Below are 24,599 nucleotides of genomic sequence, written 5' to 3' on the forward strand. Positions count from 1 at the left end.
ATGATTACAGGTTATATTGATATAATTACTGCAAAAGTTTTAAAGGTACAATCGACGGATTTGACTTTAAGAGTAGCTTCTTTACTAAAAATCCCCTAAAATATTTTGTGTGTGAACAAGGTATTCCCTCAAAACAAATTTTATTATTCCTCTAATACTAATTCAATATGTAAAGGGGATAAAAAGTGGTCATAGGTCATAAAAAGAGCACCTGGTCCTGCACCCCAAAGACATGATTTTTTTTTCACTTTTTCAAAGTTTTAAAAGGCGTATATATGTGTGTACGATTTTTTAGGGCCGCACAGTAACAGCAGTTGCTCTTTGGACATATGCGACCCTTCCGTCAGCAGTTAAATTAAGGACATTTTAGTTCAAAAATAGCGAATGTGTTACACAATATAATGTATAAACATTGAGAAGTAAAGAGAAAGGATAAGAAATAAATAGTAAAAACATGTTTCTACCTAATTCAATACCTCAAATACTTTTATTCTTGTTAAAGCTATCTTTATATTCTTCCTGAGAAAAAAAAACCTCAATATTATCCATTATATAATTTATACGTATTTGTCACTTGCAGATAAATTTGAGGCAAAATTGTTAAGGAGGTGTAGCCTACAGAATATTAAATTTACAAGGACGACAGTATCCCAAAAAATATGTGGGGAACATAATAATTTTCAAAGTACTAGATAAAATTATTCGATATCATTGCTTGAATTCAGAAGATCTATTTTATAGGAAAAGTATATCTTTTTTATTTTGTCAAACAAGCAAGATTAAAATGGACGTTTCAGGTAATGATATTATAGTGCCAACTGGCTACGCTTTAAAAATTGTCACAGGATTTGCCAGACAAGATTTGAAATCGATAGTACGATTTTAGCAAGCCAAGATTTGCACTTAGAACTAAACAGTGTTGGACGGACAAGCCGTAAATGAAAAAAGCACCACTTTTAATAAAACTATGTACATTGCACAAAACAGAATTAACTTTTAAAGAATTCTAGAACATCCAAGTTTGACAGTTGCATTTTATAAATATTTTATGTTTACTAAAAGAAACCCTTACCTACCAAGTAGGGCAAGAGGATTATTCAATTTTGTTGGAGGAAAAATGGCGTGCGAAGCTCCACAATTTTTAAAATATTCAATTAAACTCCTTCCTTATACGTCTTTGACGATTTTTAAACATCTAGAAATTATTTTGGCTGCGAGATCGAATAGAAACATGCTGTTGATCAATGTTTCTGAATCCAAAAAATCCGTCTATAAATATTCACCTCTCTACTTTGCAGCTCAAGATGTTTTTGTTTTAACATTCTTCAATCAGGAAAAGAAGGGGAAATTGTTACTTTGCAAGCATATTACTGGCTACGCCCCTTTCATCATTATAATCTTCATTTTTATGAATTGAGAACAAATCAGTCTAAAGATTTCCGAGGTCTTACTACACTTACATATTACATAAAAATCTATCATCAAAACAAAATACATATGTAGTAATACGAAAAATCTAAGACTTTTTTTTTATAGTTTTGGGTGGGCTTCAACAACCCCCTTCAAATTTAAATTGTAAAGGCCAGCCTTAGCCTTTTCACCATCTTATGGTTTTACACACCCCTGGGGAATCAAATCAACTTAAAGAGAAGCTGCACATTATAACAAGGGAATATCAAGAAATATGATTAAGCATCTCATATTTTTGTGCCTAAATGTTTTTAAATTTGGGTCAGCTTAATATTTTGGGGGAGTTTTTATGAACTTTCTCTGTATTTTTTAAAATTTGATATGAATGTTAATGGGACAAATCCTATAATCTAGGCTAAACTAGGAGCAAAGGTTACCGTAGCCTTGTATATAAATAAAGGAATATGTAAGACTTAGGAGACCCTAAACCCTAGGCTTTTATAGGGTTTGGCCCAAAGTTTTAAAACAAAAATTAGAATAGTATATATTTCTTCACCTTGTACAATAGAAATAGAAGAGTAGAAGAATATTCTGAACCCTTTTTTCGTCAAATCTAAGAGAGAACATTCCTAGCAGACAAAAGTATTGTTTACTTTCGACTCAAGCTGATGTGGATTCTTAAAAAATGATAGACTCGCTATTCGATAGTGAGGCAAAATTATTTTTGTGAAAAATCATCCAAAAGCACATTAAAAATCTACAAAAATTAAACAAAATCATATGTTAATAACCCTCTTAAGATTTTATTTCATTTTTGTAAATTTTTTTATTCGATTTTGGAGGATTTTTCACAAAAATAATTTTGCCTCACCAGCGAGTTGCCAGCCTAACTTTTTTTTTAAGAATCCAACTTTGTTTCAAGCTTTCAAATTGTAAACGAAATTTTTGGGCAATTAATTCTGATTCCGCAAAGCTTTCTACTAAGAAAATATACTGTTAACAGCTGACTTTTATGTATGTATGAAATGAAAAAAAACATGCCTTCGTAGGAAAATGTGTACATAATTTCAACCAATGAGATCCAATGTAAATTCTGATGCGATTCTCCTATTGGCTCAATCAGACATTCCCTCTCTTTCTTAGTACCTTTATTCCTTGTACCAACAAAAATTCAGAATTATTTAATTAACATTATTCAAAAGTGATTTATATGATTTTAACATCCCTCTTAGATTTTTTCAGGGGTGTTTGACTGTTAACCCTAATAATTTGATTAAGGGTATGATAAGACATACCCCCTCCCTCTATCGCACGCCCATGGAAGCCTTTTTTTTTACTTTGATGGCATTGTTAAATGATACCTGGCCTGCGTGCTATAATAAAATACTTAATTTATTCACAGGTTTAGAGTACTATATTAATAATTGTATAGCATAGTACAATGTATGTACATGCTAAAAATACGGATACACAACTGGAGAAGATATTGGGTATTTATCACAAAGTTTTATAATACTGTTTTCTTATTCGTTTGCTTAACAACTTTGGGGACTTTTTAGAACTTTGATTTATTGGTTCATTAGGTTGAGTGTCAAAACGTTTCAACCACTAAATATAATCTACAGTAGGGATAATTTGGGGATGTACGTACAACAGTTTATCGGCAATTGTCTTATCCCTTTAGATCCCTGACTGGAGGACTAATTAAATTTTGCAGGGCCATTGCTGACCAATAATACTATCACCGTTCTAAGATTGAACTTAATTATAATTGCGTCAACTTATCTTACAACATAAAATATGACGTTTAGAATCCTGAATCTACGATAGAACACCTTTTAAAGAAGTACAATCTTTCAAAACTATTGTTCACGTCCTTCTCAAGGTTTAATATATTCACACAATTTTTCCAATTTTTCACTCTCATTATTTTCATTAATAGCATGGCAGAAGCAAATACAATTATTATAAGAGAGAGTATGTTTAGGCTTATTATTCCAAAGTCGCGAACACATGAGCATTCTCAAATCATGGAAAAGGTTTACTTTAAGCCCATAACAAAAAAAGGATATTTTTGTATCCCTACTTTATAATTCAGAAAGTCCTTTAGTTGATTCCCTAAAATCATTTTAATCCAAAATCACACTAGACATGTAAAGTTAAGGCTTAAAATTTACTGTTAAAATAATTCATTAATAAATCTGGGAAATGCCTTGTCTTGCAAAAAGGTTAGATGTGTTGGCACAAACCTGGAATAGCAAAGTCAGAGGAGGGGAGAAAATTATTTACTTTTGATGCTGCAAAACGTGTACTTGAAACCTTTGAGTCAGTCACTCGATTTTAATTTTTTCGGTATAAATTAATTGATATTGATAAATAAATTAAAGGCAAAGCTTTTTAATTATCATAGTTTAAGGGAAGGATAAGGGATAAGACAAAGAACTATAAATTGATATACACTCCCAATTGTGATGAAGAGAAATATCCCTTCTGTAGATTTTTATAAAACTAATATTTAATAATAAATGTATAAATTCGAAGATCTTATAGCGATCTTATGTAGCAAGTTATAATTGAAGTAGCTGTGCTATGCAATGATTATTTCAATTTTCTCCACCAACCTTTTACATGTACAATAAACAATTTGGCACAGAGTTCACAGTAGGTATTTATTTTTCAAAATAAATCAGGGAGAAAGGAGGACAATAAATGCTCAACGCTATCTTTGGCCCAATATCTACCTACTATCAAAGGCCTAATTTTACAACTAAGAATTAAAGGAAAGTAAAAATTATCTCCCATTGTCCTATCTTTTATCACTGGCGTTAAATGAAAACTTTTGATCTCAAGATTGAGAAACAAATTGAATTTGAATGAAATTATAATAGGTCGCATAAATATTAATATCATCCATAAAAAAATATTTTGAGCACATCAGAGCTGGATCTTTAAAAGCCTAGCCATTGCCGTAGTCGTAGCCAGAGGTACAGCCACCAACCTAATAGCGATCTTTAAATCATATTCACCACGAGTTGCCGTTGCCACAAAAAACAATGCGATCTTTAAATCATATTGGCAATGCGTTGCCGTTGTCGCCCCCAAATACATTTATTTAAAAACAATTCAGATGCTTCGCTACTTATGGTTGTTGTCATCCTCGCTTATTAGCTAGTTGAAAAAGAATCATAATTTCTATTCATAATCATATTTATTATTTTTCATAAAAACATCACATTAAATAAATTACAATAATCATATTTTTATATCTATTCTGTATCAAATATATAATCAGTAGAATAATTTGAGGTCCTTTTGCACCAATAAAAATATACTTAATTTTAATTGTTTTTTATTTAAATAATTAGGTAAAACAAGAATTTTAAATTACTTTAATCATAATGGCACTTTCAAAGGAAAAGTCTAAAATTTTAAAGGAATCACATAAACTTAAAACATATTGTAGTCGAATTAAGCAGAAAATTTGGGTGTAGTCCCTTTCGTAACATCGCACCTTATGGGGCGATTCTTCGTATTTTTCACAGTAGCTTTTCTCTTATTTCTAGCCCCTACGGGGGGCTCTACGGGGGGACCAATTACCTAACCCTGTGGGACAACCACCTAACCCAATAAAACCTAACCTAACCTAAAATAACATATAAAAAGCCATTTTAAAAATACGATGAATCGCCCCTTATGGGGCGATGTTACGAAAGGGACTAATCCCGAAAATTTTAATCAATTCATAAATTGTTAAATACTTAAGAATACTTAAATATTAATAGATAAAAATAAAACTACAAAAATCCAAATAAAGTATTTAACTAAAGGAAACTCCTAACTTCTGAAGGTCATAGATCTATGGTTGTGACTGTCCTTTTCCAATTTTTCAAAATGTTTTCGCGCATTTCTTACGTTGATCAGGATAGCTTCACTTGGAATCTAAAATAAATTTGATTTTAAAAACAAGAATAATTTCTTTATAAAATGTATTTATTCATATCTTGGAGTATGGTTGATAACATTTACATTGTCATTACTCTACTATTGTTTATATCACACATCTAAAAAAGCAGTAATAGTTATTTCTCTCATCGTATCATAAACGTCTTTCCGCGGATATAGAATGTACAATTATGAGATTAAAACTAGTTGTTTTAGCCCCGAGGTGCCGAAGCCATCGGCTAAAAAAAATGGTTATAATCTTATGATTGTACAGTTTTATATTCGTAGAATACGATGCTAGACATAGTTTTTTCGTATGAATGAGAACCGGTTTTCTATCCATCGGATTCGAATGAATACGAGAAAAGCTCTTACAGTTTTAATACTACGTGGCTTGGGCCAAGGTTCGAACCTATCACTATCAACAAATATAATAACAAACCTGACTATCTGAAGATATAACCATGATATAAGTATTGGGAGTAAACACATCGATAAATGCTGCAAAATTAGAATTGCGAACCTAAACAAATATGTATAGTGAATAATTTAAAATAATGATATTTTGTTTATGTTTAAAAATACAATTGTATCTTGAAATGAGCATATACAGACTAATGATTTCATTGCCTTTCAATGTAAAAAAGATTAAGATTTGCCATTATTAGCAATATAATTTTTATGTACACTTGACAAATTACAATTTTTCAAGGATAGTTGGTTAAAAATGGCAAGAGAACATGTAAACATATTTTTTTTCTTCAATTTGACACCTAAAAAATAGCGACGACTAGCGGATACAATCCAAATTATTATTTACCTCCATAGCGTCAAAATGCGCGGCCAGCTTGCTGCAGGACAACTTAAACTGTTTGATGATATTTGAAATCTTTTCAAATCTGTGCACGTCTCTGTGTTGGTGTCTCTCCGCGTGTGAGATCACTAAAACAATTTTTTTGCAGGGATCTTAAGGGATAGGACAATGGCATTAAATTAAGACATCTATTTTGATAAATACTCCATTTGTAGATAGCTTAGACACTACTAGTAAATAACAATCAAAAACACTTAGGCCAATTTTGAGCCAACAAATGAGAGAACTTATTTTAACATTTGAATGGGTTTCTGCCCGTCTGTCTATCTTAAGCCTAATATCTCGTTATCCGCTGAACCGATTTGATTCTTCTTTTCAATAAACATATCTACTAATCATATGATGTCTTGTAAGGTTTATTCATTAGGATTACTATTCCCCTCCCTCCCTCTCCCTTCCTTTTCTTGTAAAATGTGTGGGAAACGCAAAAAAATACTTTCAGTAAAAACAATTACCCAAGAAAGTTGCCTTCTCAAATAGTAGAACCTCATCCGCGTCCTGGATCTCAGCAAAGTCACGTAAGCTTGTCTCTATCTCCTGCAAACAATAGCAATAATAACTTCAAATAATATTTATATTACAGTTTTAAAAAGCCGAAAGGTACTTTTTTCACAAAATAAAATAAGAGGGTTGAGTGCAGGTACTATGGACGATAAAAAGACGTTGATCCCCATTGCGGAAAAGAAAGTTAAACATTTTTTAGATTTAAAATATTGGTTTAAAATTGTGGACACGAATTGCTTAAGCCAACCATTATATAGATCTAATAAAAGTACCCAAAGTTTTTGAGCCAACGAATGCTAGTGTTGAGTCAACTTTGAGTACTAGCGTAATTTACAGTCAAATATAAGTACCTGGTAAGTTCGTTTTTGCAAAATCAAGGTTTAGCCTTTATAAATAAATTAAATTTTAATTACCCAAAAAAAGAAAAAAAATTAAAAATACAATTTAAACCTTGTTGGTTGAAAACGGAATTATCCTGGACATAAATTTCTTGCAAAGAATAAAACATCCATTCATCAGGATTTTACTTTTATTTCAAGTTTTTACATGTCTAGAACTAATCTTATTCAAATTAAACTTTTTTGAGGTCATTGATGGAGCTATTCTATTTTGTAAAAAAATCTTGATTATATACCTATATATTTTAAATCATTATAATATTTTGTATAAAAAAAACACAAAAAAATTAAAAGAGAAATGACAAGGCTGCTAGTCCTAAGAGGTAGTCAGGCTGTTGATAAATCCTATTTCGGAAGATTCAAATCCCCATGCCTCCCCACCTTCAAAAAAATCTGAAGCTATAATTTTTTTATAATTATCATGGGATCCAAATCAAATGAATTAGTGTCAGAAAAGTAAATCTGAGGCTAACCCGCTGAATATTTAAATTATTTTTAGGAATGTAAAAATCTTTTATTCAAATGTAAATTGTCAAACTGCATCATGTAGGTAAAATATTTTAAGTTTGGTTGAATTTTCAATAGCAAAACTACTATAGAATATATTACGTTTGTTTATTTGTCCTTTATTCTTTTTCTAAATAACTTAAAGACCTAATAACCTAATTATTTATGAATAAAATAATGCAAAAATTAATAAATTGTGATAAAAATTTATGTAAAACTTGTGGCAGATATTTAAAATCCATATTTAAAAAAGATGTAGAATATACGTGGATATTATGACATGGAAAAAATAGTCGTCCTCCTTTCCCCTTGCATTTATAAGTCGGGACGTTTATCCATAGAAGGGGAGGGGATAGGGTAAAGGGGGTGATAAGAGATATCGTTATTTTAGCCCGCTAAAGAGTTCACAAAGAACATGAAAATCTGTTGTAAGATCCAAGTAATAATAAATCCATTATATTTGAGGTGATGTTGTATGATTGGATGAAAATATGATTTATCGTAAAATATGAATATAAATTGGTTCTGAAACTGGCATATTCTTAAAGGCCTACAAACATGCGGCGGGCGTGTACCTACTTTATAACGAAGGGGGGGGGGGGACAACTTGTGTAAGTTTAAACAAACTAATAAGATAAATGTTGTCTACTGCTGCTAAATCAGATGTGCAATAGTAAAAGTTGGCCGAATGTCTTAACCTAAAAACAAGAGTATAAAACTCATTACCAATCTACCAAGCACACTTACAGAGAAAAGTCGTGCCATCAACCAAATTCTAACAGTTCTACCTATATAAATTTTTATTTAATACCTTTTTTCTTTTATAAGATTAAAAGTTATTGCTAATTTATGAATTCCAATTCACCAATGAATAAATTACTAAGATTTACATTGATGTTATTATTTTAAGGGGAAATTCTATGTCAATTTATTCCAGATATTGTAAAAAGAAAACATTTAATCATTAAAGTAAGGTAAATATCTTACAATTGTAATTAATAACAAATCTGCAGACTTTGAAACCAAATTAAGGACTTGCAACGATTGTAGTAATGTTAGATTTGGGAAATTGTTTCAGGCCAAAAAAAATTAATTCAGGTTCTATTAAGTATTCTAAGTATCATGATAAGGGAGGGAGGAGTCATTGAACTGTAAATTACTCTGGTATCCAAAGTTTCATAACCATGTTATCTTATTCGTTCGCTAAGATACTTTGGTTACTTTTTATTGACTTTTGACGAAGCTGATACTATCCAAACTTTTCAAAAATAATCTAAGTCTACAGAAGGAGTAACTGTAGTTTATTATCACTGGGGATGTATAAAAGGGGGGAGGCGGATGTGCCACTTTTTGAAACCAAAAGTAAAACGTGCATGATCCCAGCCCATAAAAGAGTTACAGCCCTAAAATTCTGCACAGCAGTTTCTTTTGTGGTGAACAATACAGAACTGTGAAGAAACGTCGGCGGAACCGCCGCTCCCGCCGAATTTTTTTTGCCTTTTTTCGCCATAATAGACGATTTACAATCATCTGAGATAAACTTTTTTTCTTATTAAAATTTCGCTTATATTTTAAGATTTTACACTTGCAATTTTTTGTAATATTGACATGTTTGAAATATTTCAAGTGTCACCTGAAAATATAAGGGAAATTTTTATAAGAAAAAGTTTTTCTCAGATGATTGAGAACTGTCTAATTTGGCGAAAAAGGCAAACAAAAAATCGGCGGGAGCGGCGGTTCCGCCGCCGTTTCTTCACAGTTCCATATTGTTCTCCACAAAAGCAAATGCTGTGCTGAATTTTAGAGTTATAACTCTTTTATGGGCTGAGATCATGCACGTTTTACTTTTGGTTTAAAAAGTGGCACATCCGCCTCCCCCCTTTTATTATATTTTCTCTTAACTTGTTATTCATTAAGATATATAAGTTTTTCGGAATTTTAAAGTTAGGGGGAGATTTGAAATCTGCATCAAATTTTGAGGATTTTTTTTTATAAAATTCGTTTTTTCTATAATTCTTTATCTAAAAGCGGAAATGCAATTTAAGTTAATTAATTTTGGCATCTGTGATTGGTGGATTTAAAAAATCTGCGCTCTGATTGGATGGCGTACATCATTCAACTAATTAGAGCGCAGGTAGTTTAAAATCCACCTATCCTATTGGTCAAAATTAATTAACTTAAAATGCATTTCCGCTTTTAGATAAAGAATTATACAAAAAACGAATTTCATAAAATCCTTAAAATTTGATGCAGACTTCAAATCTCCCCCTAACATTAAAATTCCGGAAAACTTATATATGTTATTATTCATGGCTAAAAAACAGTACAAAAAATTAGAATTATAAGAATAAATCCTACTTCCAATGAGAATATAACACTTGTCTACCCTAAATGCAATAAAAAGCTGGATCAATGGTTCTCTTTATGACCCCAAACAAATAAATGCCATAAATCTAACAGGATTCTGGTGATTTAATTCCCTCTCAGACAATTTTATATACAAAGAAAGATATTATCTTAAATCGTTTCCTAACAAAAAACTTTCTTTTTCAATTAAATAGTATCAATATAATAAAGCTATAATGGTTTTATGCAAACCAACTGTTTATATTTTTCGAGAAGAATAAAGATTATGAAAATGATTTAAAATAAAAAAAATAGGATATACAAAGCAACAAATGGAATAAAATAAATAGAAAAAAAATATTACTTACAAACCCATACGGTAAAAAGCGTCGTTTGAAATAAAAAAAAAGCTGCAGCCGTCTGGTAGGCCTTCCGATAAATGTTAAAATCCCCAATTAACTAGTTTTTAATCATCAGCCGCGCGCCAACTAATTTTTTTAAAAATCCGCTGCAATCATCTAGCAGCTTGTAATAAAGACTAACCTTAACATTTGGAATAAGCATGTAGACAATAGAAGACCAGGCTTTGTACAGTGTCTCATCCCAGATACTTGTTCTAAAGAAAATTTTAATAATTTTCTTTTCTGTTAAAAAATATGTAGGTCTTTAAATAGTTTGCAACGGTATCGCTGGCCCAAAACTTGCGCAACTCATAAACATGCAGTTAAACTTTCAGTCAAAGGTCATGAGGTCAAAGAGATGGTTGTCTGCAATAGTTGGGATGTTAGTACCTTTAAACCATCTATAAAGGTTATTACCAAACGTCAGTAAAGGTTAATTACTTCCTGACCAAAGTTTGTTGTAAATAGGATGATTCTATAATTTACCTGTAGCATGTACAATCCAAAGGTTTTGACAGTTTCTTCAATTCTTCTTGCCTCTGGTTAAATATTGTGTCTCTGTGATCCTCCTAGAAATAATCACCATTAATATATACCATAGTATTTAAAAGGTTTAACCAGGGAGGAGATAGGACACGTGACTAAAAATTACCCTAGTAGTGGTACCCAAAGTTTTATAACCACATCTCATTCGTTGGTTTAAAAACTCTAGTATTTTGCTTCAATGAATTTTGATTGGATTTTTCCAAATTAATAGTGTACAACTTTTCAATCAACAATTTTAATTTAATGAAATTGTTCCCTTCTTTTATTCCCTGTAAAAAAAAAGAGGGGGAAATACAAAGCTGCACGCGGAAAAAAGGACCTGTTAACTAAATTTTTGACACTTCCCTTTAACCTTAAACCAAAATCGAGAGGAGTGTATGGGGGCTTCATAGGGTGTAATGCAGAAAACAAGATGCAATTTTTTGTCTTTTAATATAATGTAAACAAAATCTACTACTACTACCTGAACCAAATCCATTTTGTGAATGAGGCAGAATATCTTAGCATCTGGACTGTTCTGTAGAATGGCCTCCAGACAGGACTGGTAGTAGTGGATGTCCTTCTCCAGCTCACGAGATTCAACATCAAACACGTAGATCAATACCTATAAAAAAGGAGACATGTTTTTGCGCGGATTTTCGGTATAGTTCCATATTGTACCATATTTAAAGCAACTGCCATGCCAAGTTTTAGCGCTCTACTCCTGTTTAAAAGCCATAAGACACATAACATTACGCCTCTCATTTGTCTGTTCATTACCTACATTTTTTCTCATAATTTTAATTTTTCCCTATTAACTATTGTCACTTTTATCTTAAGTCAAACTAAAAGTTTCTTTAATAAAACTAATATTGTTGAATAATATCCAGAAACTAATTTCTCGTATCCGGTGGATAGGAATATCCATACGAAAACTAGCATCGTATTATATCTAGTTTTCTACGAATATAAAAATGTACAATCATAAGATTAAAACCATTATTTTAGCCCAGAGGTGCCTTTAATCTTATAATTTTACATTCTATATCCGCGGAAAGAAAGCTGTTTATAAATACGATGAAAGAAATAACTATTGTCTCACACTATAGATCATTATAAATAGGTGGAAGATAAAATAGGTTTTGTTAAGAAAAAAAAGAAGGTTTTCAGAACATAAGGTGCATGATATAGAAGTAATATTTTAAACAAGTTACCTAATTGAACTATTGTACCAAAAGTACCATAAAAATTCAAGGTTCTTAGTGTTCCATGTTTTAAGTTAGTTAATTAAAGCCATGTATAAAAGGTTTGAGTAATAGTAAAGAACAAAATTATCTACCTACAAAACGAGTGATCAATTTTACAATCTTCATTTTTGTAAATTTTAGTAGAACCTTTATATTACCTATTGTTACTTAAAAACAAAAAAAAATATAAAATTGATTAGTACATCTTTTTATAATGAAGAACATTTAATTGAAAGGATAACAATAATACTCAAACTTGTGTAAATTTTTATCTGACTAACCATTACTAAACAAATGTTATGAACTTAGCATTTAAGACTAAAAAGAAATAAAATCAAATTCTTAATGACTTAATCCTTGTTCAAATAAAAACTTTGTCGGAAAGATTTCAACTTATGTAAATTGGACGTGTGTGTGTTCTTTGCTTTCAAAGTTTCATTTTTCATTCTTTAAAAAATTCATTCATTTTTAATATGAAGACTTTTGAAATTCCATAATAAATTCAAGATTTCTAAATAATATTGTTATGTAAAAGTTACTAGCCGCTTCGCCCCTAGCCTCTAGGGGCTTTGCCTTAAGAAGTAATTAATGAAAAAAAAATTAAGTACCTGGTGAGAAGCCCCAACTCCACCACTAAATTTAAATAATTGAAAAAAAGAGAAAAAAAAATTGGGGCGGGGGGATTTTTTCATTTTTAGGGGGGGTGGGGGTGTCCCACCCCCAAAGAAAATAGCTTAAAACTACCACAGGACCAAAGGGTATATACCCTGAAGAGTAGAATCCGATCGGTTCAGTGGTTAACGAGATCTTAAGGGACAGACGGACAAACAGACAGACATCGTTCTACTTTGTATTATACTAGCGGCTTCGCCCCTAGACTCTAGGGGCTTTGACTCTAAGGGTTTGATCAAACCAATTTTTCGTAATTTAGATTTTAAAAAATAAATCTAAAAAAAAAATTTCTTTTTGGGGTGGGAGGAATTTTTTTTTCGTGGGGGGGGGGGGGGTTAGTCAACTCCACTATTTTAATTTTAAGAAAATTTTTTTTTTGGGGGGGGGTTGGGGGTGCCCCACCCCCCAAGAAAATACTTATAAACCTTCCCGGGACCTTTGAGAAGCTACCCTGTAAAGGAGAACCCGATCGGTTCAGCAGTTAGCGAGATCCTTCGCTACAAACAAACAAACAGACACACAGACATCGTTCTACTTTGTATTATAGATATATGTGTGTCTGTGATTTTGTCAATGTGTTATCGAAGATAACTAGAACGGTAAAGCATATCAGAAGGGAAACAGGTTTAATGCTAGTTTTAGGCTATTTCCTAGACAGGAAGATTGAACCTTCTTAAGATTATATATCTATAGCAATGGAGCAGAATATACGTGGAAATTATAACAGGGAAGAAACTGTCGCAAATTTTGCTTGCTAAAATAGAACTCGTTTATTGGTCAGTTCGTTTTCCAGAAGGAGGAAAGGGTATGGAGTAAAGGGGAACTCGTAAGATCCAAGTAATAATATACCTTTTTTTTATAGCATGGTTTTTAAGTAGTTGCAGCTGATATGTAAATAAAAATTAAAGATCTGATTCCTCTTTTGTTTAGGTGTAAATTTACATTGGAAGATCTGTTTTTTCTTTACGGTCTATAACCGTTTTGATTCCTGTAAAAAAGTAAAATCTGAAGCGGGTGGGAAAATATTAACCTGCCCAATTATTTAGAATCTCCGACCGGTTAAAGTTATTCATGCTAATCTAAAAGACAATAATCCATACGGCTTAGGTCAAATCGCCTAAGGGATTAAAACCCATTAAAACTATAGTTAAATGGATTGGGAAAAAAATGTCTGATTTTGTCTGTAAAGTTTGTCCTGGTGATATTGGTCCCGAGAGAAGTTGGAGGTGTTAAATCTGGAATTATGGCTTTTTCAATATTTTAGTGCAGGACTCGCATTCATATTGGATAGGGTACCTCAAGATTAGGTCATGTTGAGTTTAGAAACCTGGCCATTGAATGCGAAAGATCATAAAGTTTAGTATAATGACTCCCGCAAGGCAATGATTTTAAGTTTATTGAGCCTCTTGCATAGCCATAGAAGTGGTCTTCAGGAAGTATAATCCCTATCTTTGGCCATCAAATTAAGGATTAAGTCAGTGTTTATATTTTTTTATCAAAGGGTCGGGTTTTGTACTAGAACCTGAACCAATTCTGAGGACCTCTATAATTGGAAAATAACGATCCTAAAAATATAGACTGCAAAATACAGGTATAGTGCAGTGACCGATGATCTTCCTCCCAATTTTATAAATGACATTCTTCTGGTAAATATTAAAAAATATCTGTTACTTGCCCTATATCACTATCAAATGCCATACTTTAGTCAAACTGTACAAATACCTTTCTTTAATATTTAAGTAATAAGCTTTATTTAACTAGTTTTAATTTTATACTAAGATGTTTCACATGATTATAATAGAAAGAAAAGTAAAATTATTGTATTTATAAAACAGTTACCTCGACGTTTCTAAAGATATTTTCCTTCTGAGACCTACAGTATACCCACATTATTAGATTCTTCTGTTTGCTCAAACATTTGTTTACATTTACAACCAGATAGGGAGGGAGGACCAATGGAATGAAATTATTCTTTAACATTTTCTTCCAACTAAAAATGAAATGGCATCAAGTTTTCAATAAAAAACTGAGAAAATGAGGTTTGGTCATCATTTGACCTTTCCTTGCATCCCTGATATATGACTAACATTTCACAAATAGATTTGTTTCAACCAGGAAAAGTAAAATAAATCGAAATGTAAAATAAATTACTAGCGGCTACACCCCCTAGAAGCCTCTAGAGGGGCAATTAATGTGGGTGATACCTTCCCCTAAAATAGTTACAAACCTTCACTGGACCTGAAATAATCTTCATTGTGAAGGAGAACCATATCGGTTCAGCGCGACGGTTAGCAAGATCCTTCGCTACAGACAAAAAAAGTTTATTACTTTATATATTAGGATTATCATTTCTTGTATTGTTTGTTAATTAAATTAGGTTAAATGATAAGTACCTAAATGCTTTACTAAGCTTTCTTTGTTTCTAAAACAACATTAACTTGAACTTTAAATGCCTCAAAGTATTTTATTTGAACTATATAATTATATCCTTGAATAATTTTCAAATAAACCAAACCGCATATTTATAAATCTAGCCATAGTCCTTCAATAGAAAAATGGCATGGAAGATTTATAACATTAGATTCTCTCTTAATAATTAAAAAATCCGCAGAAATTATTTTCAATTTGTCATCCTCCCAATATTTGTAACTAAGATTTTTAATTTAGATGGCTGGACAAATTAATTAAAAATAGGTTATTTTTCACAATTTATCGACAACTGCAAATATTTCTAGAAAGGGCTCTTCATATAAATGTCATTTACATTAATATTTTTAAAAACAAAGAAATAAGAAAGAATATTTAGTTTTACTTCTCAGGCAAGTCTTATAAAAAAAATTAATAAAAAAACCTACATTGTCCTTATTGAGCGCTGTTTTCAATGATTGAAACTCTATTATTAAATAAAGACTGCCATTTTAAAATATTAATTAACAAAGTTGAAAACGTCAATTATATAAATCTAAGATTAAATATACATACATGATATGGACAACAGTCAAACAGCTGGTTCAATTGTTAAATAAATCTTTTCAATAATTTCAGCAAAGCATTCTTAATTTAAGTAACTTTGCCATTGAAAATATATATAATATAAATAATAAGAATCATCAAATTCCTGTAATAATTTTCCATAAATGATTCTTGTCCTCCACAATCCCACAGGTTCAGAACAAGGTTTCCCAACAACCTAAAAAGAAATTGATTATTTTTTAAAATAAAAGACAAAGGATGTCTTGTTGTTTTTAGTTAGATTTTAACCTATTTGATGAGATAAAGAGTTAATTGCAGGAAAGAAAAAAATTTAATTATGAAAAATGCTATTTGAGAAATTGAAGATTTTTTATTACAATAAAATAAAAAGTTACAATTCTTCTTAAATCATTTTGATTCAATTTTGGTCTTATCAGAATGTTTGTTAACATACTGGACTTTAATATTTTACAAATAATGGCGTAAAGGAAACTTATATTGAAATTGTTTGGTGTTCAAATAATTATTACGATACAATGAATTTACTTGCAAAACAAAATGTATTTTTGGAAGAAAGAATTCATTTCTGTTAAAATATTTAGAAAAATAAAATTTATTTTTGACAGTAAAAAAGAAAAAGTGCTGATTTAGGATGAGGATAGTTGTTAACTGAACCAATTCATCTGAATAGTTTTGAATCATTTTTATATGAAATATGTCACAAATCAACCAAGTTTTATTTAGGAAATAATTTTTAATGAAACGATTCTATATTAGTACCAGATTAAGTTAAGCAACTGTCATACAAAATCTCCATGTTGTTATTTATTTTTGTTGAAATCTTTGGTATGTTAGCTTGGGATTCATTCGCAATTCCTGATATATCTACTGGTTACATTATGTTCGAAACCGACTTTTAGATCTTTATAGACAAAATTTAAAAGATCTAAACTGATTAAAATCCTTGAAAAAGTGTCCATACCCGTGGCACTGAGTGCTGACCAAACAAATTCTTCAAGTTTCATCTTCTTCTAAGTTTTAAAATCTTAGCACAGCAATTTATTTTTAGAGTAAAGCTACTCAATTACGTTTAAAGCTTTACTAAACTTGTTAGTAAATAAGTTTAAAAGTATTAAACCATAACAGGTAAGAGAGATAATTAAAAATAAAACTTCCTATTTCATCGGCGTTTCATTCAATTGAAATCATGGATATTATATGTGCTTAAAATCAATCTTGTTTATAATACTAACCCCAAAAGTTCAATTCAAAAAAACATTTAAAAGTTTTTTTTATGAGATTGTACCTTTGAATTCTTTTAAAATACTTTTCTATTAGAGAAAATAGACAAAGATACCGTGATTTTTATTAATTCAAATCATATTGAATGAGAGAATGTTTTAGAGAGAGAGATACACCCCCTACAGTATCCTTACTAAAAAAATTACAAAATACAATGTGATCAAAATCACTGAAAAAATGTCCCGTTTTAAACTTTCACATTTGTGTAATCTGTCATACACACAGACACAAAACTTAAAAACTTCATCAAAAATTAATCATTTCCTTTTCAGCCAAATGTAGAAATATTTTGTTTCAAGATTATGTTTAAATAATTAAAATGTTTGGGTGGAGCTTTCTTTTCTATTCTCTCTCGTAGGGTAATGGTAAGGGTAAAAGGGCATGTTAAAAATTCTTTCGAATTTAAGAAGGGAGTCAGGTGTGTCGTCTTTTTAAACCAATCACAAAAACAAAGGAACAAGAATAAAAAAAGAGTTTCAGCCATAGTTGTTTTTTTCGCAGATCAGTAACTTTAAAATTGCTTGTTTTAAAACAGTGAAAAATAACGGTGGGATCGCCGCCATCGCCGATACCGTTTTTTGCTATTAAATACATTGCTGAATTCAAACTTACATTTATCAAAATATTTCTTGCCTACCAAGAAAACAACTTTCCTATTAGTTTTAAATAATGGTTTGCCCTTGATAAAGTTTGTCAATAGGTGGTATGTTTCTGATCAGAACATTATGTGTAAAATAATAAATGCATGTAAACTTGGTCGGACAAATATGTTCTGTTAATACGAGAAGTGCACTATAAAGTATTAAAATTAATAATAAATAACAAAAACAAATCATAATATTACCAAGAAAATTCATTAATATTAAAGTTTAACATTTTGCTTAAAATGAAATTATCTTATTTTGTAAAGGTTAAACTGTAAAACAATAAAAGATACTTTTTTCAGAATATCAAAAGTAAATAATTCATTCCAATTATTCCAATTTAAGTTGTCATTCCCAAACATTGGAGTGTATGAGGATTTGCGAAAATTTTGGCACAAAAATAATTACTCTGAAATTCCCAAAACATAGCTTGATTGGTAAATTTACGTGCGAAGCGCACAAATTTTTTCAAATCCACTCTTAACTTTAAAATATGTGTGACTTTTTTACCATGGCATCCCGGCCCTTGGCGGTTATATGAAGGTGTACAGGCTTGTCCAAAGGGGTGTAGAGGGGGTGAATAATCTTGTATAAGAAAAAGAAGTAAAGTTGGGAAAATCTAAGTTTAATATAAAATGATGAAAATAGGAAATATGAGATAGTGTAATATTTCCTCTTAAAACAAAAACGGTAATTTCCGTAGTTGAGTATTAAAGCTAAAGGAATTGGTAAACAAAAGACAATAAGAAAATCAAATCAAATGAATTTCAACCATTGTTGTATAAAGAAAGTCACGCATTTTGTTTATGTAATTTGATTCCTAATGGTCATCAAGAATTGTTGAGATACAGTCAAGGACATTGGAAAGTGTTTCCAATTATTTCATGCGTAATTATGCATTTGGTAGCTAGTAAATATTGGGGAAAAAATTATCCAGCCAAAGCTACCTCCATCCTTGATAAGAACCCTGTTTTGAGGCCTTATTTTTTAAATTGAACATAAAAGTAGGTATTTTAAGTAGGTACAGGCGAATAAATAAAAATTGTAGAGTAGCCCCCACTATCTAAAAAGTTTGTTATGTGGGTGATGAAGGGGGATTAAATAAGATTTGTCCACATTATACTTTAACATTTATATTCAAGGATTTTTACAATATTATAACTTTAACATGATAATATTCACACACAAAACTTGATTAGCCCGTTAAGAATGGCTTAAGAAGAGAAAAACAAACACCTAATTACAAAGCGCCTATATACATCAAAATAGAGATATCAAATATATGTAGCACTCAAAGTTTCGTGATATACTTTTTTTAGTAAGATGGGATTAGACCATTGGGCATTGGAGTAATTTCATTTCTTAAAGCATTCTATTTAATTTGCTGCCACTTATATGATGAAAATTAAACAAAATCGTAGGCCTTTTTTCCTGATGTTAATGGCGCAGCCGATATTATCCAGTAAAAAAGTTTAGATAACATATGTATATCTTTGACACAATACTAAATTCTGAAATAAAGATTAGATACCAAGAACAGAGATATAGCATTGAAATTTTTTTATGAAACAAAAAAAACATTAAAAAAGCTTTCTGGTATAGTGGTTTCAGAGATCTTACGGTGCAAGTGCACATACATACATTTACTTTGGTATACAAGATTATGTAACAAACTTTCTTTATACCATAGATTTTTGTTAGTTTTTTTTAAGGGCTAAATCTAGAAGACTTAATAGTTTTTCTTGTGTTGCCAAATCCCTACTCCCTGTAAGAGCACACGAACTATAACTTACCACAAAATTGTCATTTCTGATGCTTATCATATCTTACTAGGATACATTTTTTCAACAAAGAAAATGAGAAAAAAGGGGGCTTTAGGATCCAGGTACAGTTTAAGTATTAAAGCTTTAAAAATTACTGATCATTGATTTTTAGGTAACATAAAGGAGTAACTTTTTTGTATTGATAGAAAATATCTTAGGAACAGCTGGATTGAATGAATGTGCCTTTCAAGAAAGTATCTGATGCAGGGACGTCCAAGCTTTTTTTTTGTGAGGGGTGTAAAATTAGGGGTTTGAAAAGTTTAAGGGGGTAAAATGAAGGGTTTCAAACTTTGAGGAGGGAAAACATCCCTTTACCCTTACCCTTTAGATTTTTTTTCTTTCTATATAAACAACTAAGTAAAGAAGTAACATCTGTATGAAAGGTAACTAGTAAATTAAAATTGTAATACACAATAGGTATCATATTTTTAAATAAAAAAACGAAAAATATCACATCAAAACCTAAAATTGTAAAAGATCTGGTTTTCTTACAACATCATTTCTTATTACCATTGAATTAGCTAGCTGACCTTTCATCTAAAGGTAGCAATTACTAACATTACACCACAATAAAAGCTCCAAGTATTCCCCTAAATGATATCTTTGTAAAGTATATCTTTATCATAAATATCTTTATATTGGATATCAGCAATTCTAGAGAAGATATACCAATTCAATAAAGAAATTATTATATTTTAGACTTTTCAGCACAAATATTTTACCCAAGATTTAATATTATATCTTATTACTTTTTTCTTATTCCAAGGATTAACATTCAAATGAAAATTTCTTTCTAACTGACATACTAGTCAAAAAAATAGTTCTTTTAAAATATACCTAGTAACATTTTCTTTATTACGGCAATTACGGCGTAGTAATTCATATACATTTTTCAGTTTATATGTTTATAAAAAAAATAACGGTAACAGCATCCTATTATATAAAAAACTAGTGGCTACGCCCCCTAGAAGCCTCTAGGGGCACTTAAGCTAGGAGGGGGAAAAGTCGACCTCATACCATTTTAAATTTGAGTTATAAAAGAGTAAAAAAATATTTTTTGTTTGGGGGGGGGGGCGGTTGAAGGCACCCTCCCCAAAAATAGTTTAAAACCTTCCCAGGACCTATAAGAAGATTCACTGTAAAGGAGAACAATATTGGTTCAGCGGTTAGCGAGAACCATCGGGACAGACAAAAAACGCTTACTACTTTATATAATAGGACTAGAGTTGGCTCGATATAATTATCTCCCTATTGGCTAGTTTTCTATATGCATATCTATTTCTCAATAAATCTATTTTCCTCACCCGGCATTACTGTCTAAAAGAAAGTAAATATTTAATAATTTAAATGATTTTTAAAAGATTTTTTTAAATTATATTTTTTTTCTTTACATTACCATCACCAAAGGGTTAATGATGATGATTACAATTTTAGTTTAATATTTGAACACACAAAATGTCGCCACAATCGAATTCTTTTAAAACATAGTTTTCTTAAATTTATCATATTATAAATTTAAATTTTCTTTTTTATGATTAGAAATTAAATACATCAATATAAGGTAAATAGCAACATGAAATGAAAAAAATGAATTTATTTTTAATAAAGTAAAATAATGGGTCTTATCGTTCTGGGCAATGAGAGTTTATTATGGATTATTGGAGCACTATGAGTTTTAATCATATATTCCTTGGAAAACTTGAGCTCGTTTATAGACATTTATTTCCTATATAGATCTGACATGGATCTTGAAGCAATTAAGCAGGCCGTTTTGTACATGTTAAAAATTGGAAGATTTCATTAAATAAAAGTAATCGCAAATATACTTAGTAAATAAGGTTCTTCTTATGACTGTAGCTTAAGATTTCTAAAAATACTCAACAAAATGAGTTTTCCTTTTTAGGGATTCTTCTCATAGGTCCTGGGAGGGTTTTAAGCTGTCTCATAAAATTTATATCTAAAAATTGGATGGTTTTAAGCTATTTTTCTACCGCTCTGTAACACCATAGAAGACATAGTTCCTATATGTTAGGGGTGCAACCGCTAGTATTGTACAAAGTAGTAAGGTTTTTTTTGTTTATTCGAAATATATCATTAACCCCTCAGCTGAAGTCCTCTTAGTCAATGTCTTAAAGTTGTTTTAGTTTTATTTGTGTAGTCTCGATCAGCCCGCTAAATGCTAGAGGCGAAGCCAATAGTTTTGGATAAAACAATATGATAATGTCTATATAAAGATAATATTTGCAATGCATACAATTTTGCAAAATGAGAACTTCTGATTTTGGTAAAGCTGTATTTTAGCCTTTATTGGTATCAAAGGTGTTGTACAATTACAATTCTTTCTAATAGCTTTCTTTAGAGAATAGGAGTTATTTATTGTCTTCAATAGTTAATGCACAAAATAGGCTTTTTATAAGAAAACCAATAGGTAAAAGCCTTTTGCTATATACAATTATACATAGAAGAACCTAATGCTGCTTTAGACAGGCGCGTGACGTCGTTAAGATAACCTTTAACAGTTGATCCTCAAAACCAAAAAACCTGTAGAATGCAATAACCTTAAAAGTAAAATATCTTAATTTCTTTACTGGGGTTGGTAGTTGAGACAAGTATATTTTGACAGCAAACCATGCAACATTGACAAAATTCTTCTAACCTGACATGTGAATGTTCCACATCAATTGTGGCTCCCAATCTCTTTGTATCTCTGGCTATGAAGTTGGCAAATATAATTGACCTAAATATGAAAGCAAATAGTAAAATTCATAATGAACTATCAAGATATACTTTTTGCTTTTCATTTATTAAAGAATTCTGAACACTTAATTGCCGGATTAATAGGTGCGGAACATATTCGTTTTCCGGGTGAACTCGGATCCAGGATAGGATATTATTAATTTACACGCAATTTGGTCTAACAATTTTAAAAATACATACACACCCCTATTATAAAAGAAATCTTTTTATTTAAGATAACAAATAAATCTAAGATCCTTATATAAAACATATACCTAGTACATTAAGCTAAAATTTTAAAAGGTTTTAAATTACAGCCAAATATAAAATATACATTTCAAGATATCCTCTTGTAAATTTTATAAAAACAAATATTAAATCTCATTTATACTTTACTACTTCAAATAATCATTTTAATAAGAATGTTTCTTATTAATCTTTTGTTAAATAGTAAATAGAAAATAACATCAATGAATGAAAGTATTGTGAAGTAAATTAAAGGAAAGGTTATACTTTCTAACCAAATTTTAATCGCCTTTACATTATGAGTTTTCGTTATTTGAAGACCGACAAAAAATAATTGAATCTTATAAAAAAAACTTGTAAAAACAAACCTCATACTTGTTTTGCCTGATCCAGACTTTCCCATCAATAAAACCTTCTTGCGATTCATTTCTAGTCTGGAAATAAGAATGTCAAAATTACACTTAATATATTTTTAATTCATATTTACTTGAATTCATATAAAAATGTAAATAAACAAATGATAGAAGATGTAACATGACTAATCTTAAAATTTGAAAACCTGTTATGTGTATGCTTTAAATATACATATGAGGAGATTTTTAAGCATAATCACAATTAAAATATGTGTATTTTTATCTAGGGAGAGAAAGTACATTTCATCTAAATTTTATTCAAATTTAATGGTTGATTTTAATCGAATTTATTAAATAATTTTAATATTTGAAACATATTTGGCACGGATGCTTGTATAGATGTAAAATGAATCTGTGAAAAAATTGCAATCTCACGACACAAAATTTAGATATTCTTGCTTACATTTTACACATAGCTGTAGTAGTACATATTTTTTTATTACAAGATGGTCTACAAAATTAAAAAAGAAAAAAAATTAACAAACAGACAACTAACATTTTGTTTATTGATTACGGCAATCCAACTGATCTTATTAGTAATACGATGCGCCGGATATAACAGCAGTAGGTACCATTTCAAACGTCTAAAGTATTATGCATTGTGGGCTTAATACATCTTGCTGCGGGTACGTGAAGTATTCACTATTGCTCAACTGTGTCTTAGGCATAAATGCAAGATCTCCCCCCCCCTCCCCCCCCAAAAAATCTGAAAATTAATTGTAATTTTCCTTTTTTATAAAACCATTCAATTTTTCTCTAAATTGATTCTTGCAATGTCAGACAACGCATAAATCAAACAGATTTTCAATTTCAGAGTTTTGTCAAATTTATATCCATTTATCTACATGATTAAAATTGGATAAAGTTTTGCAATTTTGACATTTTTACAAAAAAAATATTGATTTGTAGCATAATAAACTCATATAGACTTTTTTTATAATACAAAGTAGAATCTATAATAAATAAACGTGTCTTTAATCACAGCACTGGGATTTTCGATATAACATATGTAGTAGATTTATATATAAAAAAAGTATTTTTAAGGAAAAAATAAGATAGGTCAAAATAGACATAAGCAAGAATGCATTGGCATTTCAAACCCACAAACTATATATTTATGTCCACATTACAATTTTGTTTTATTAATAATCTGAATAATATCATCCGAAGAAAACAATTTTGCCATTAACTTTTTAAAATAATTTATATTGAGCCAAAAGTATATTGCTTTTTGGAATGATGCTATTTTTGTCAACAAACAATTAAAATGATATTTTAAGGAACCCTTATATTTTTGGTGTTGGAAAGTTAGGATGCAAAATAGTTTTTTTTAGTAAACATCATCCTGATTATCCTGCCTCAAACTACATTCTTCTATCTGGATGGCAAGGACATTGGCAGACAAAATCTGTGGTGTACACTTTGTTACCTGTAAAATAATAATAGGTTTTTTGTTTTTTTTATGACTGATATTTTGACAACCATTAATCAGAGTTTATATCATTTTTTAAAAAGTTTCTTTAAAAATATATCTAAATCAGGATCATTTATCTTAAAATATTTATTAAATTTTAGAGGTTAGTTGAAAAAAATTAGGAGTAGGTAATTTTTTAGAAAAAGTTATTTAAATGTTTTG

The 24,599-nt window shown here is 30.2% G+C and overlaps 2 protein-coding genes across 2 annotated transcripts in view; both read right to left on the reverse strand.

The window, feature by feature from the left end:
- Window positions 1-4,599: 4,599 nt before the first annotated feature.
- On the reverse strand, window positions 4,600-22,999 carry RagA-B (Ras-related GTP binding A/B). Its single transcript, XM_080152993.1, has 11 exons — window positions 22,919-22,999; window positions 22,225-22,305; window positions 15,944-16,016; window positions 14,666-14,698; window positions 11,392-11,532; window positions 10,869-10,951; window positions 10,525-10,597; window positions 6,682-6,763; window positions 6,173-6,294; window positions 5,795-5,875; window positions 4,600-5,349 (listed from the first exon to the last, which is right to left on the reverse strand). Exons 1-11 carry the CDS (start codon window positions 22,975-22,977, stop codon window positions 5,245-5,247), a joined length of 933 nt encoding a protein of 310 aa, XP_080009119.1. The 5' UTR covers window positions 22,978-22,999; the 3' UTR covers window positions 4,600-5,244.
- LOC145313540 (general transcription factor 3C polypeptide 1) overlaps window positions 22,984-24,599 on the reverse strand; it is a 35,497-nt gene continuing 33,881 nt past the window's right edge. The window contains exon 52 of the mRNA XM_080152988.1: window positions 22,984-24,392. Coding sequence (XP_080009114.1) covers window positions 24,328-24,392 — 65 coding nt within the window. The 3' untranslated portion in view covers window positions 22,984-24,327. The remainder of the gene's footprint in view (window positions 24,393-24,599) is intronic.

Source organism: Acartia tonsa, chromosome 3 (assembly GCF_053477335.1).
Source record: "Acartia tonsa isolate MP-2025a chromosome 3, ASM5347733v1, whole genome shotgun sequence".
Lineage (NCBI taxonomy): Eukaryota > Metazoa > Arthropoda > Copepoda > Calanoida > Acartiidae > Acartia > Acartia tonsa.

Coding starts and splice junctions, on each gene's coding strand:
- RagA-B (XM_080152993.1), bottom strand. CDS start 22,977: ATGAATCGCAAGAAGGTTTTATTGATGGGAAAGTCTGGATCAGGCAAA. Junction 10,952..11,391: donor ACAAAATGGATTTGGTTCAG/GTAGTAGTAGTA, acceptor GATTATTTCTAG/GAGGATCACAGAGACACAAT. Junction 10,598..10,868: donor TTGGATTGTACATGCTACAG/GTAAATTATAGA, acceptor AATTTTCTTTAG/AACAAGTATCTGGGATGAGA.